Source organism: Aspergillus oryzae, chromosome 3 (genome assembly GCF_000184455.2).
Source record: "Aspergillus oryzae RIB40 DNA, chromosome 3".
In the NCBI taxonomy this organism is placed as follows: Eukaryota; Fungi; Ascomycota; class Eurotiomycetes; order Eurotiales; family Aspergillaceae; genus Aspergillus; species Aspergillus oryzae.
The window spans coordinates 4,266,173-4,280,580 of NC_036437.1; the positions used below are offsets into that span (position 1 = coordinate 4,266,173).

General features: G+C 49.4%; 8 protein-coding genes across 8 annotated transcripts; 4 read left to right on the top strand and 4 right to left on the bottom strand.

The window, feature by feature from the left end:
- Positions 1-683: 683 nt before the first annotated feature.
- On the top strand, positions 684-1,475 carry AO090026000300 (uncharacterized protein; the record flags this gene model as incomplete). The annotated part of the gene is made up of 4 exons (XM_023236121.1): positions 684-708; positions 739-760; positions 848-941; positions 996-1,475. 4 exons carry the CDS (start codon positions 684-686, stop codon positions 1,473-1,475), a joined length of 621 nt encoding a protein of 206 aa, XP_023090986.1.
- Positions 1,476-1,908: 433 nt separating this feature from the next.
- On the bottom strand, positions 1,909-3,406 carry AO090026000299 (FAD-binding oxidoreductase; the record flags this gene model as incomplete). Its single annotated transcript, XM_001821724.1, has 2 exons — positions 1,909-3,074; positions 3,148-3,406. The coding sequence occupies 2 exons, from the start codon at positions 3,404-3,406 to the stop codon at positions 1,909-1,911; spliced, it is 1,425 nt and encodes a 474-aa protein (XP_001821776.1).
- Positions 3,407-5,259: 1,853 nt separating this feature from the next.
- AO090026000298 (uncharacterized protein) lies at positions 5,260-5,855 on the bottom strand (the record flags this gene model as incomplete). The annotated part of the gene is made up of 2 exons (XM_001821723.1): positions 5,260-5,495; positions 5,552-5,855. The coding sequence occupies 2 exons, from the start codon at positions 5,853-5,855 to the stop codon at positions 5,260-5,262; spliced, it is 540 nt and encodes a 179-aa protein (XP_001821775.1).
- Positions 5,856-8,088: 2,233 nt separating this feature from the next.
- On the bottom strand, positions 8,089-8,782 carry AO090026000297 (med21 domain-containing protein; the record flags this gene model as incomplete). Its single annotated transcript, XM_001821722.1, has 2 exons — positions 8,089-8,673; positions 8,741-8,782. 2 exons carry the CDS (start codon positions 8,780-8,782, stop codon positions 8,089-8,091), a joined length of 627 nt encoding a protein of 208 aa, XP_001821774.1.
- Positions 8,783-9,046: 264 nt separating this feature from the next.
- AO090026000296 (uncharacterized protein) lies at positions 9,047-10,155 on the top strand (the record flags this gene model as incomplete). Its single annotated transcript, XM_023236122.1, has 2 exons — positions 9,047-9,994; positions 10,105-10,155. The coding sequence occupies 2 exons, from the start codon at positions 9,047-9,049 to the stop codon at positions 10,153-10,155; spliced, it is 999 nt and encodes a 332-aa protein (XP_023090985.1).
- Positions 10,156-10,209: 54 nt separating this feature from the next.
- AO090026000295 (kinetochore Spc24 family protein) lies at positions 10,210-10,910 on the bottom strand (the record flags this gene model as incomplete). Its single annotated transcript, XM_001821720.3, has 3 exons — positions 10,210-10,387; positions 10,438-10,835; positions 10,884-10,910. 3 exons carry the CDS (start codon positions 10,908-10,910, stop codon positions 10,210-10,212), a joined length of 603 nt encoding a protein of 200 aa, XP_001821772.1.
- A 293-nt stretch (positions 10,911-11,203) lies between these two features.
- AO090026000294 (mitochondrial fission 1 protein) lies at positions 11,204-11,853 on the top strand (the record flags this gene model as incomplete). Its single annotated transcript, XM_001821719.3, has 4 exons — positions 11,204-11,222; positions 11,290-11,308; positions 11,364-11,457; positions 11,524-11,853. The coding sequence occupies 4 exons, from the start codon at positions 11,204-11,206 to the stop codon at positions 11,851-11,853; spliced, it is 462 nt and encodes a 153-aa protein (XP_001821771.1).
- Positions 11,854-12,532: 679 nt separating this feature from the next.
- Positions 12,533-14,056, top strand: AO090026000293 (putative RING finger domain protein; the record flags this gene model as incomplete). The annotated part of the gene is made up of 3 exons (XM_023236124.1): positions 12,533-12,640; positions 12,714-13,768; positions 13,822-14,056. The coding sequence occupies 3 exons, from the start codon at positions 12,533-12,535 to the stop codon at positions 14,054-14,056; spliced, it is 1,398 nt and encodes a 465-aa protein (XP_023090984.1).
- Positions 14,057-14,408: the final 352 nt, after the last annotated feature.

A 14,408-nucleotide genomic window follows, 5' to 3' on the forward strand; every position in this document is an offset into this window, starting at 1 on the left:
AAGGGATCATCATCATTCTCAACTTGGAGACGGTTCAACCATTCCTCGTACGGCAATCCCTCCAGAGATACTTGAATGGTCTTTTCAAGCATGCGGAACATCTTCGTCATCTCTCTCACAGGCTGCTCACCCATCTCTGGCACCATGTTATAGGTTTGTCCTACGCTTTCATGCAGCTGGGAGATAAGAATTATCGCCTCAACCAGATAGTCCACTGGGATGAAGGTTTTGCTATGGTGCAGCATCATCAGAAAGCAGCGTATCCGCACGCAACTGGCTACCAAATGGCTCACAAAGTCAGTCGCGCTACCTACTTCGGTTATACTAAGACTTTTAGCATTAGAAATCACCACTACCTTCCTAGAACGAGGATTTCGAAGGTAAATCAGCAGAACAAACGCTCTCTGGGGTAAAAGAGAAGCTGTAGACTAACCCTCATTGTACACTGTAGGTAGTCTAAAATAAGCCCAAAAATCGCCTAGTCTAACGAACCCAGCACCATTCTTCGATACAAGTATGTAAGGCACAAGGTCCTACTAGACACTATCGTTTACGCTGTGGATCAGACCCGTGCGGGAGATTGTGGCTATGGGCAACATGTAGGGTAACATCGACTACTGTCAGATTAATTTCGCTGTCTTATAGTGTAGGGTTTCCTCCTATCTCATTGGCTAGCCTACAACATGTGTGACCTGATTCGAGACTGGGGTTATATTAACTCCTATCAAACTAGATAAGCGGGCTCTTTTCTAACCTCCGAGTGAGCCTCAGCCTCGTCATCTTTGTTTCGTGGAAGACGTTTAATATCCACCGTAAACCTTGCTGCCTTGCCTATTTTCCCTCATAGCCTCACTCCGACTTTGATTCGGTACGATCTTGGCACTCGAAGCTTAGTATATCGAGAGCGATTCAAAGGATTCGTTAACATCGACGCAAATCACGTAAGCGGCACCTCCAACCCACAATAACATTACTACCAGCTCACAACCCAACAGACCCATAAAATGTTTCTAACCCACATTTCTGGAACCCTCGTTCTCTTTCTGCTAATCATAGCAACGACCCTCGCAACCCTAACCAGATACACCATCCCCATCCCAGCAGAAACCCTAATCCTAGAAACCCGCCAGCAGCTCAACGACATGGCAGCCGCATACTCAATGGGGACACTGGATGATCGAAACGGCGGGTATTACCTCCTAGACCACGATGGTGAAATTCTAGCCGTGGCAGCAGATGGCCTATGCGAAGAGCTCGACAATTCGATGGCATCGGCAAGAAGAGTCTACGAGCAACATTCACGCTTCGATTTATATAGCGGAGAGGTCCAGGAGGTTACCCTTCAGAGCCATGATGCACAGTTACGGAGAAGTGGGGAGAACTCTTGTTCGCACCCTCGTTGTTATACGCATGCGCTGTGTGAAACTTATAGTGATTGCTTTGTGTGCTCTTCTAGTCATCATTGGTGTTACTGATGTTGGGGTTTTGTCTTGGATGGGGCTTGCTCGCTTATGCTATTAACATATACTCAAGCCTTTACAATGTACTTGTGTGTTATGCAGTCTCTACATTCTTCTGTTCTGGGTTTTCTTTTGGCCATGTAAGACGCAGTTGCTGTGAGCTACATGAGGTGAAGTTAGGGAGTACAACTGCCGCTGTGGATAGTCTTAGTTATTGTTATATTCCGCGTCAACTCCGTAGGACCTCATCTTCTCGTTGTGAATAAATTAGATGACCTCTCGTTTGATTAAAATAAGACGCTTAGTAGTAGCAGAAAGAATCAAGCCTTCAATCGAATTCTGTACAGAGAAGTAATCGCTAAATAGCATACAGCACACCTGTTAGGCATCAGATGAGTTATATAGTAGGTCAGTACTCTATGGTGGCCAACGGCCGAACTCTCTCATCTCAGGCTGGTAAAATACCCTGAGGATTATGGAAAGTGTCCTTTGGATCAAGAGTCTCTTTCAACTCCTCTAACCGGGGAAGATTCTGTCGCCAATATTTCTGTTGCGCATTCGCCATCTTAGGATCCGGGCATCCGAGATACGCATGCCCCTCACTCTCGGGCACTGCCTTAGTGAGGACATTGTAAAGGCCATCGGCAAAGTCGTACGTAGTTGAGGAAACAGGGCCCGTGGGACTGACCATGAAGATCTGAACCCAGAAAAGCACATCTCGGTGCCCATAGGCCGTAGCATCTGCAGGGACATCATTGATAGCTCCGCCCTCCAGGCTCAGTGTCACAAACCAAGTCGAAGTGCCAGCCTTGTTGTTCTCAATATATTTGAAGAACTCGTCGATGCCAGAAGATGGTATCAGCGTGTCGGGTGTGAACCCAAGGGATTTCGCATAAAACCAGGTTGGAGTATTTCCGACCAGCCGCAGGATGGTATCCTCCAGTGCGTGGCCAACCATACCTAGCCAGTCCGTCAGGACCAGGATATTCCCTGGGTTCTTCGGCACAAAACGCTCTTCCAGCCTTAAGGCCTCGTACTGTTCCTTCGAGCCGAAGAATAGCCCTTCCAGGATAATGTCTCCGTCGAATATTACCATGTTAGTATAGAATTGCCGGGTAAGGTTCTTTGCCGAGACGAAAGATTGCCAATCCTTAATGAATTGCGCTTTTTCGGCGCTGCTGCCGAGGTTGAAGGTATATGAATACTGAACGGCTATTCCAGGTGCCGGCTGGGTGCGGACCTTGAACTCAGTCACAATGCCAAAGCTGGCAGCAGCACCTTTGACAGCGAAGAAGACCTCTTGGTTTTGCGTATTCGAAGCCCGGACAATGGAGGAGTTCGCTAAGACAACCTCAACCTCTTCGACATGGTCCAGGGCCAACCCCCACTGTCGCGCTGTAGGGCCCAAGCCTCCCATTGTGAAATGCCCTCCGGTGCTGATCGTTGGACAAACACCGTGTGCCATTGCTCTCTTCCCGTTATTGTAGAGCTCGACATCCACATCACCAAGGGTCGTCCCTGGGCCAATGACAGCCTCGTATGTCTGATCGTCCATCGAAAATTGGTTGAAGTATTTCATATCTACAACCACGGCACCATCCGTTCCTCCAAGCCCTAGAGTCCAGTTGCAAGTCAGCTGGTGTTTTTGGCAAAGGAACCTGACATGTTAATCGTGGAGCTAGCTTACCATAATTTCCAAAGCTATGGCCCCCGCTGCGCGCCTGGACCTTGTAGTCATATTGCGAGGCACACTTGACAACTGCAGCTATCTGCTCTGCGGTCTCAGGGTAAGTAATCGCGGCCGGGGTGACTGGGATGTTGAGGTTGTATTCATGCACCGCGGTGGTTTGGTAAAGGGGCTGATTTTGAAAGGCGACGAGACCCGCATTGCCTCCCAGGGCAGAGACGAGGCAGTCACGCCCAGCTATACTGGTTGTATTTCCCATACTAGAGGAAGGGATACTGGGATTCATCAGAAAGAAAATACCAGTGAGCAGATCGACGAGAGACGGGGGCGCGTGTCATCCATGCTGTTATATTTTCAATGCTGGGCTATATGGGCTAGCACCCTAATTCAGTTCAAGCTGGCGCTCAAGCATTAATAGGGCTTGGCTGGATCCTTTTTAGCTGGAGGCGTTGAACTATTTTCTCTTAATCCTTGGATCTTTACCCAATTCCTTCAGGTACCGATAGTGTTCCTGGCTAAGCACCATGATAGCCGGCCCACTTCGTGTACTTTGACAATGGTCCAGACCCGATAAGCCTTAACTATTGAAGTCTAATTACCCATGCTGAGGACTCAATATCCCGGCTCTTTTTTCAGACCAATTACCTGGCGAGCGCTTCAAAACTGGGTGGGTCTTGTCCTTAGAATCTGTCATTAGAAGAGTCATTGCTCCGTGAAGAATGCGAAGCCATTGAACATCTCCATTTATCTCTCCTTTTTTCAAATGTAAGATAGTGAGGAATAATTTAAAAAGTAGAGATTCCAAATTACAAGTAACACATATATAAAGTAAAGATCAAGAATCCAAGGATCATTCCTTTTTTTTTTTTTCTAGATTATCCAGTAATTAAGCCACGGTCTAATCCCCCCTGATTCGGAGAGCTTCGTGACTAGGAGGAATACCGCTGATCTGTAGAGGGACCAGATGGTATGCATGAAGAGTAAGTATTTTCTGTATATACTATGCTGAGGGACTGAGACTGATTTATTGCTGTGAAAATGACTTAGAAAAAAGGGCAGGGCTGCTGTGGCTGAGGAGGTGCCGTTGAAAGTTTCTTGTCAAGTGGATAGGATCAGTTCGCTTGATAGCATGACAGGCTAGATTGGGGAGGCTATCTCGGATGGACGTGGTGATCTACAAGATCTAAAGGGGACAGAGGAACCTGGGGACGTCACACAACTTGCAATAGTATCGTCAAAGATACGAATGCTATCCAGATCAGCAGAGCTATCACAGGTTGGTTGGTTAGATAACATGTCCGCCGGAGGTTTACATATGATGAGCCATATAGGGAAGATTAGTAAAGTTCTGTAGGAATATTTCACGTGAAATACAAAGGTCAATCAAAGTAATAACCAAACGCCATGGCTACGATTGCAAGGAGTGTGAGAAGGATGCTGGGTAGTCTCAAAGAACGGAGTCGACCTGTCAGAAGCACGAAAGACGGACCTCCTTTTGTGATTCGCATTCAAGATTAGGAACAATTACTGCAATGCTACCTTACAAGATACAAGTAGTAAAACCTGTGGCTACTCCAAGCGCTCAAGCCACAAAGGAGCCAAAGCGTATGAAGGATGTGACACCACTTTCGTTAGGCACGCTGTCATTTGAGCAGGATAACAGGGGCTTAGAGCTCCCTGCCAACGACGAGGTGTAGCTGCAGAGCTCAGGACTGAACGGCGAATCTGTTACACGGCCTGTCTAGCAGATTACGGACGCCAGCAAGTCGGGGATGCTACGCCTTCTGTACTATGCACATGCTTGTTTTCTCACTCATCCCTTTTATATCGACTACGATTCCCTATGAAGATGTGGTGACTGTTTCTCCAATTGGTGGTTTTCAAGTTCAAGGTCAGGTATGTATTTGGCTGTTTGTAGTGTCTCAATTTCTATCCTTAAATGCCACCTACAGATGTTCCCTAAGGTGGTGATATTTAATTGTTGGGCTGGTTTTAAACAGAGAGGTACTTGTACAGCTGATTCAAGGCTGAGCGGCTCCAGGCAGACCAGCCACCGTTCGAATAAATACCCCAAACAAAGAACCTCGTCAAGAATAGCCCAGCACTCCTATATTACAGGAAAAAAGGAGGTTTGAACCGACGAGTCGCAGCCGAGGTAGAAGTCGTGGGAGTAGCGCCCGCTGAAGAGGCACTTTGGGACACACTTCCCGACTTAGTGGCAGACGCAGTGCTGTTCGATCCGGGGGTAGCGCTTGCAAGGCTGATCGAAATCGACGCAGACTCAGTCTCAGATGCCTCCTTCGTATAGGCAGGAAGTTGATAAACAGACCACGCCTTATCGGAACCACCTAGAGCAGCCTTTCATTAGCATGTATTTATGTCTCCCAACAAGTGCAATGCTTACACTTATCGTCGGGCCATCCGGAACAGGATGTATTGCATTTGTCGTCCGACTGGAGAGAGCTCTTGTCCGGCAGAGAAGTACCGCACCAGCATTCGGTACCATCATGCAGGGCCATATACGGTGTCTTCGCCTTGCCACAGAGCTTGGCGCAATATCCCGGACTTTGGTATGTGTATGAGCCCTTGTTTTGAAAATTGGCACTGTCGGTGTAGCAGCCAACCTGGGTCACTGTCTCCCTCTGGGCGGAGACAAGCAGGGCCATGGGGATGGCCAGGTAGGTGGCCGAAACTGAGAGGAGCTTCATTTTCTGGTGATGTTTGATATCAAGCCGGTATGGTATTGGGTGACAATGGACGTAAGAGTATGGAGAGGCGAAGAAGAAGGGGAGAGATGATTAAGAATAAACCAATATAAGACCGGACATAGTGGAGACGGCCCCCAAATCTACTAACATCGCTAAAACGAACCCCCAATTTTATCGAGAAACCCGGCGTATTGCGATGCTGATGGGGCCCTAACCGACAGCCGGTGGCCTTTAGTCGCGGAGTCTAGCTGCTGGACTGCGCCAATGAACGCCCCCGAAAGTCTAACAATAGCCCTATGTTACATTAACGGGGTCTTCTTTTTCTTTTTCGACCCTAGTTTAGCATAGCCATAAGTACTGCCGCCTTAAATAGAATGTCACTAGGGGATAACATTCCGCAGATCACCAGGCCATTGCCGCCGTGGTTTAAGACATGGTGGGGGTCGGTCATCTCCAACAGGGTCCGGGGATAATCCAAAGCATCTGTCGCATGTTAGAATTAAATCGAATGAGCAGCTCCGTATGGAACGAACCGAATCATACGGTGACTGCTAAATCTTCAGAAACCATCTAAGCATATCACCAAGGCATCCTAAGGGCCATCGCCACCCCGGTCCTCAGGGTTTCGTAACTATACAAGGATATGAATCCATCCGCTGCCCATCATCTCATAGGCGGCAGGATCACGGTTCTAATGCAAGCTCCCATGAAGCCTCGAATAAGATTAGTCGCTACATAGCCACACCCGTCCTTAGGGAACGAGATTAATTTGAATGGCACCCATCACACTCGATATATCAGTTCCGGTAACTCCCTGAGGAAGGAACTTTAGGACAGCACTCAGATTGTGGATATCTTATAGATTCCATCCGGTTTGGACCGTAAAGTAGATAATACAAGTTTGCACCTCACACGGTAAGTCTCCGACGTGAATAACCCCTGCATTAGGGTGATAATCGAGGTTGGTTAGCTTTGCCACACCCGCTGCAAGACAGCCACCGTCTCAGTCCTTTCCTGAAACTACCAATATGCTGACCATCTTCCTGAGTGTGTCGGAACTTGGAAGGCAATATATTCTGCAGAAGAGGGGATAAGCATGGCAAAACAGAAATTGGTTTCCTCGGCCGGTGATCATTGTACATGTTCCACTGCCTGTAGGGTTTTCCCACTCAATATGAAGCATGACCGCCACTTCATCTCTTCCAGTTACCGTTTGCCATGATAATCGACCATTTGGGCCAGGAACATTCTAGGTCACTGCAACTTCTATATCGAAACCTGGCCGTGCTTATCTGATCAGTGAGATATGAGGGACTAGAATGTTTTAACCCGCAAACCTTGCACTCAAACTGTGCTAGATGTCCGTCGGCGGAGACTATCAAAATGTAGTTTTATGTTTGGAAGGAGTCCCAAGGCATAACCTCAATTTAGGCACGGTCAAAGAGATACAGAGGTGCTTGGCCTGTTGCTTCTGCCGATTGCTGACAGTGACATAGGTCGTACATTCGTTGTTGGGCAATACCTACAGTAACGTAAGAAACTACTCCCCGTAAGAAGAAGTGTTGTTACAGTAGTACCCAGTGCTACTCACGACACTTTGGAGCCTCTGTGCGAGATATGAAACGGATTCTCGACACAATTTTGAACATCCACATTGGCCCCATGGGGCATTTGAAGGTAGGTGGAAGCCATTCCGGGAGGTTCATATAATTGTGTTCACGGGACGTTCTATCATCTGCAAACCAAAATCCTCGCTGAAAAGCGTCGTACATACGAAGCATATTGGCGAGGCGCATTTGGTACATCGAATACCCAAGCTACCGTTTCGCCAAGGAGACTCAAGGTTGTTTCCATTTGTTTCTTATTGGCTTGGCTAGGAATCGATCAATCCCTCTATTGACTGACGTCGATTCGCTCGGATCTTTGATCACTGAGTCATAGACTCATGCCACAGATGAGATGCTTGGGGTAGATATGAGCAGAGGACTGGTTCACGTATACCCCTAACCCAGATCCTCATGGCTGCAGTGTGGAAGGGGGCAACAGATACTACTCATGACCTACCTGAACTCAAAAGTTTTCGGAGTCATTCACAATCAGTTAGTCCGAAGCTTCGTAGGTAACATTAAACATCTATGCGACCACTCCATAATCTATAAAATCGGGACTGGGTTCAAATAAAACACGCTTCCTACCGAGGAATATCCCCCAACCACTGTAGGAAAATTATCAATCACCTTCTAGACGCCACAGCCCCGCGATCCCCATAGATTCCCACCTCAACAGCTCCTAAAACATTCTCCAGCTTCTTTCGCAACTTCCTCAATTCCCGCACTCTTTGTTCCCTGTCCTCCTCCGCACTTCTCAGCTCCTTCTCCAACTCTTTAATCCTCCTTTCCTGCTCCGCCTCCGATGAGTCAATTCCAGGAAGTACCGAGATCAGATACTCAATCTGCTGCTCTTTGATGACCAAATCCCTCGCCAACTCCCGCTGCCGACTCGCAAACGTCCGCGGCGAATCCGGCGCAGGCGGTAGATTCGGGTCGGCACCCGCCCCTCCAGTTCCTCCTCCAGCTCCTGGTGTCTGTCCTGCATCACCGCCTCCTTGCTGCTGTTGACCTGGGATTTGGGCCGATTGTTGTTGTGGGGATGCTTGGGAGCCTGCAGGCGCACCAGCGGGGGCGGGCGGCGCGGTCGAGTTCTTGGTGATTTTGGCGAGGGCAGGCGCGGCAGTGGGGTCATTTTGGGGTGGGATTGCGGGTGAATTATCGTGGTAGGTTACGAGGTAGCCTATTGTGGCGTAGAATTGGGTTGCGAGCTGGTTGTCACGGTGGTTAGTTTGCACGTTGTGTGGATGTGGCGCGAATCATGGTTGGGGGACTTACTTGATCGAGACAGGTTTGGAGCTGCGTTAGAATGTCTGCCATGGTGGAGGATGTAGAGCGGACTTAAAAGAAAGTGGAAAGGTGAGGTTGGATATCCAGTTAAGGTGGTGACAATTGAATCAAAGAGGTCCTGTAGCTTTGCCTGAGGTTGATCGGCGATAAATTGTAGATCGCCGGCGATAAGATTTCCTTTCATGTCGCATAATTTAGACTCAACTCCAACTTTCTCCAACTGTCAATTTAATGGCAACCCGCATAAGCAAACATTAATTACTCCACACGTGTAACATACCATGGGAAGCTGATATGAAGCTACATCGTCCTTTTTATTCCTTCCTCCGACTCAATCTCACCTCTGTCGCTCGCCGCCAATGTCATCGTCAACTGCATTCCTTCACGCGCCGTCTCTTCAAGCTCCCCTCCCCTCCACCACACCCATCTGCACACCATCATGACCTCCCCTCCTTCCTCGTCTATGCAGAGCGGACTTCTCTCTCTCCTACCACTACGGCCTACATAGGCACACACTACGAGTATATCGTTCAACGAACCCTCCGTTCCTCCGCCTTCACGCTGCACCGCGTCGGCGGCCGCGACGATGCAGGCATCGACCTCGTGGGAACCTGGCACCTCCCGCGCCGCGAACATCCTCTTCGCGTGATCGTTCAATGTAAATCACTAAAAACTAAATTAGGACCGAACTTGGTCCGCGAATTAGAAGGGACGTTCAATCAGTCCCCAGTGGGGTGGCGGACAGGCGACGAGGTTGGCATCCTGGTTAGTCCGCGGGAAGCGACGAAGGGCGTTCGAGATGCCCTAGCTCGAAGTTCGTATCCGCTGATATGGATGATGATTGAGCGGGACGGGACATTACGCCAGGTCTTGTGGAATGGGAAGGCCGAACATCTAGGCTTGGTGAACTTGGGCGTTGAGGTGAGATATTCGGCGGACGAAGATGCGGACTCATCGAAGGGGGTTGTTCTCACCTGGGATGGGGAGGAGATTCCCAATATGGGACAGGTAGAGAGTCATGTCAGTGCGGTTGAGGATAGCTGGTTGCGGTCATGGGGTGATGGTTTCAACGAAGGGCAGAGGGACAAGTCGGAGCTGCTAGATGCTGTTCAGGAGCTTTTCCCGGAAGAGAAGCCTTTGCTTTTTGGAACAGGGGGGTGTAGTACCTTGACTGATGCGGATAGGGTGAAGGTCATACAGTTTCTGGACAGCAAGAAGTCTGCCCAGGTTGAGGCAGCATCCGTATGAAGCATATATCTACGTGACACATAAGGGGCACGTTGGTACTGCGACAAGTAAGAGCCGCTAAAAGGTAATTATGTATATAGTGTATATTATTTGCACAAAACCAGGGTATATCCAGACAAAATGAAATCATATCATCATCACCAGTTAACGCCTAGACATCGCACCGCACCAAGCAGTAAACGCCGTTATATGACAGGGCCTTCCTCCGGCTAACCTTGCATGGTCGACCAGAAGTAGTTGGAGTAGAAGAATCGCGAGAACTTGGGGTCAATGTTAACGACGTGCACGTCCCCTTTGCGACTATTACGGATGACGGCTTTGTTGAAATTGCCCGCATCATCGGCCTCAATATCAACGCCAAGGGAGCGATAAATTTTAAGACGAAGGCTATCTCAGTCAGCAGTGAGCACGCAGTATACAGCATTGTGGGTACCCACATTGTCGCATCGTCCAGCTCCCTCTCCCGTCTCGTGGCTTCATCGCCTTCCAGCCCCTGAGCCTCCAAATCCGCCAATCGTTCCTTCAACATCTCCAGCTCACTCTCCAGTCTTTCGCTCTCAATTTCAAGTTCCGTGGCTGCTTTTGCGATGCGAAATTTCTTCGTGTCCAGTTCAACCATATCCGCCGCATGTTTACTCGAGTCATGTGCAGCTACCGCTTCTTCATGCTGGGCGTTCAAGGAATGGAGGTGCCGGGAGAGCTTTCGCAGAGAGGACTCGGCCTCGCGCATACGCAGCTCGCGCGACTGCTGAAGGGTCGATAAGGAGTCATTGATGCGGGTGACGGCTTGTTTGTCTGGTTGGATATTGAAGTTTCCAATGGTGTGGTGGATGAGCTGCAACGCGTCAGTGTTCAGATTCCACAATAAGTTTGAAATACATACCGTGCCTGGGTTCTCGTCGAGCAACATTGTGACTGATTTACCTGACTTTGGTCGTTAAAAAGAAGCTTGCAGTTGGCTTTGACCGATATATGCGTGGGGTTGAACCCGACGGTGATGTTGATATGCGGCGTTGGTGGAGCAACTGATTAGATCAGCCACTATGCGCCACTTGCACCGCCACCCGTGACGGAGGGTCAGATTCATGCGCTTGGATTTGGATGCCTATCATCTTCGATACATGCGGAAGTTTGCTTCAGATTTTCTTCCTCCTTATTTATTCGTTCGATTTTGAGTTAGTGAAAGGCTGTCTATCTAAAAACATGGGTTCCAACCTGCCCTGTACGTTCTTGACCCTACCCGTGCTATTGTTTTGGTTTCCTTAGCGGCGATACTGACGGTTCTGCAGATGCCGCCGATGCTGAAAGGTTGGTGATAATGTCGACGCTACTTCTCATGATGATTTCAGCTAACATATTGCAGCCCTCTAAAGCCAGCGGAGCTCCAGGTCTTGCGGGCGCAGTACGAAAAGGAAGGTGACTATGTCGGTATTCAAACCAAGTTCAACTTTGCCTGGGTATGTCCTAGCTAGCTTTGGCTCTGGCTTTCCAGTATTTATACTAAATGATGGCTTTTATTGTAGGGTCTGATCAAATCCAACGCCCGACCGGACCAACAGGAAGGAGTCCGTTTGCTATCAGAGATCTTCCGTGCTGCTCCGGAACGTCGACGGGAATGCCTCTACTATCTAGCCCTCGGTAACTACAAGCTCGGAAACTACGGCGAAGCCCGACGATACAACGATCTACTTCTCGAAAAGGAGCCCGCCAACCTTCAGGCCGCCAGCCTCGGTACCCTGATTGATGAAAGAGTGTCCAAGGAAGGATTGATGGGGTTTGCGATCGTGGGCGGACTTGCTCTCGCCGCGGGTTTGGTGGGTGGCATGGTGTTCCGGGGCGCTAAGAGGCGGTAATGTGGTGTCTTCTCCTGGTGAATAGCTTTGTGCCTTGGGAAAGTCGTGAATCTACGCTGTGTATATATGGTAGCTCTTTGTTGTTGCTCTTTTGTTGGTGGGATGTTTCGCATGCGATGGCGTTGTATTGTCCATGATCATGCTGGCTTTTGTGATTATAACATGACTCTTTGAATGGCCGGCAACGTATGCTATTTTAGTTATTAGTTTCTGTAATGATAATCGAAGGCAAGGGAAGGGAAAGGAAGGAATTCCCAGAAACTATACAAAATGGCCAAGTCACTTGATTTCATTGGTTTCCAAGGGTAAACGTCATCCGCCTGACACTCCGGCTTTCCCCAATCATTTATTCTCTTTCTTTCTCCACCAACTTCAACACGATTCTAAACCATCGCCTCACCTTATAATGCGTGTCTTGAAACGCTAGTCAACAGAAAGATCAACTGATCTGGCCTGCAAAACGTGCATGGTAGCCCCGAAACAATGAGTGACGTTGCAGTTCGACAGAAAGCATTGCGACTCTTCGACTACTAGTGTACAATTGTCCGACGGCTGACATTCTTGTACAATCTTTCGATTCCGTCTGCCTAGTGATACTATTACTGAATCTCGTCGTGTTGAACGCCGTCCTCCTTATCTTCACCACGACAACCTATCTCTTTACCTTGACACAATCACCATGGCCGATGTGGGGGATCGCATGTTTTGTCATGCCTGTGGCGGGGTATGGCTACGCAGAGATCATGGGCTGGAATGCCCACACTGTCACTCTGAATTCACAGAAATTGTGTGTCATCCTTTCCCCTCCCTCTTTTCATGCTATACAACCGTTTATTTGGACACCAATACTGACGGGCCAGATCGAAATTCCGCCAGATACGGAAGAGGAAGTCCCCGACCCTCCAACATCAGTGCCCGAGGACCGGTCAGCTCCTCCCAGAAACCCATGGGCAGACCACAACCCTTGGGATCATGATAATATGAACACAGATACCCCTGACTGGGGCTCGGGCAATGGATTCCGTCACCACACGTACAGATCGCCGGATGGCCGGTTTACTTTTTCCAGCACTACATACACACGACGTGGTTCGTCTGGTCAGCAAATGCCGGTGGATCCTCTTATGCCTATGGTCCGCGGGTTGGACACTATCTTTCATGGATTGGCCGACACCTACCGGCAAACGGAGTACCGGCAACCGAATGAGCGAGATTCATCACCGGGATTGTGGAGGACTGACAGACAGAACCAAGGGTTCGGCCCGAATGGTTCGAGGATATACAGCACGTCGTTTGATATTGACATGAACACGCGGAGCAATGGGGGCGTGGGGTCCGAGTTTCATACGACAGGGGGGCTACATCCTCGTGATGCAGATGGTCCACAGCCTATGGGTACTCCTCTACGAACTCTGGGCGAGTATGTTCTCTCCCTTGGATGCGGCGAGATAGAAAAGGTGACTGACTTGTATAGTATTCTTGAACTATTCCGAGCCGATTTTGGAAACAATGGTCCACCAGGAGGTGGCCCCGGAGTCCGTGTCATGACCGGGCCGAATCCCATTGCGATTTTATCGACTTTACTCAACCTTGACCGGCATGGCGATGCAGTCTACTCGCAAGAAGAGCTAGACCGGGTAATATCACAGCTGATCGATCAAAACGCACGGGGGACGGCGCCGCCACCCGCTGCTCCCAATGAGATCCAGTCTCTGCCGAAGAAGAAGGTTGATCAGGAGATGTTGGGTAGCGAAGGCAAGGCGGAATGTTCGATATGCATGGACCCGGTGGAATTAGGCACGGAGGTCACGGTACTACCCTGCAAGCACTGGTTTCACTACAACTGCATCGAGATGTGGCTGAGCCAACACAATACGTGTCCTCACTGCCGGCGAGGCATCAACATTCCGGCAGGGTAAGTTTTCGATCACACTTGTGTCCGCGTCAGTCACTGATTGGGCCCTCTAGACCCGAAGGAAGCAGCGATAACCCGGTAGTCATTAACAGTAGTCCGGAGACGTCTCCCCGTCGGCCGAGTGGCGCTGCTCCCGAGCATAGCGGACAGTCGCCGCCACGGTGGAACGGGCCTGGTCCCGAGACGGGAGGACAAGAACAGGATCAAGGACAATCCAGTCGGAATGATAATCAAGGTGGAGGCTTCGCCGGCTGGGTTCGAAGCCATTTCGGAGGAGGCAACCAGTAGGCGTGGCCTCCGTTTTTCACGATGCGATGCCCTTCATGTTCCTTGCTTTGCTACGGCCATGGCAGGTCTCCCTCCAGCTACGGGAAGTGCTATAGAGCTTGGATCCATGGTAAATTGGACAATGGATGGAATGGACATACAAGAGCCACTCTGGAAGTGTTACGCAGTAATGAACCGTTTATTTTTGGATATCAAGCCGGAGGGCAAATAGATAAGTTGATTGTGGGATGGATAATTCATCAGATCATATTTAATCATTGAACTCCACATTGATTGATACCCCACATGCCATGCGCCCTAATCGCGCCCTACCATAGATTAGATTGATATACCATCTTTACCCCTCATACAC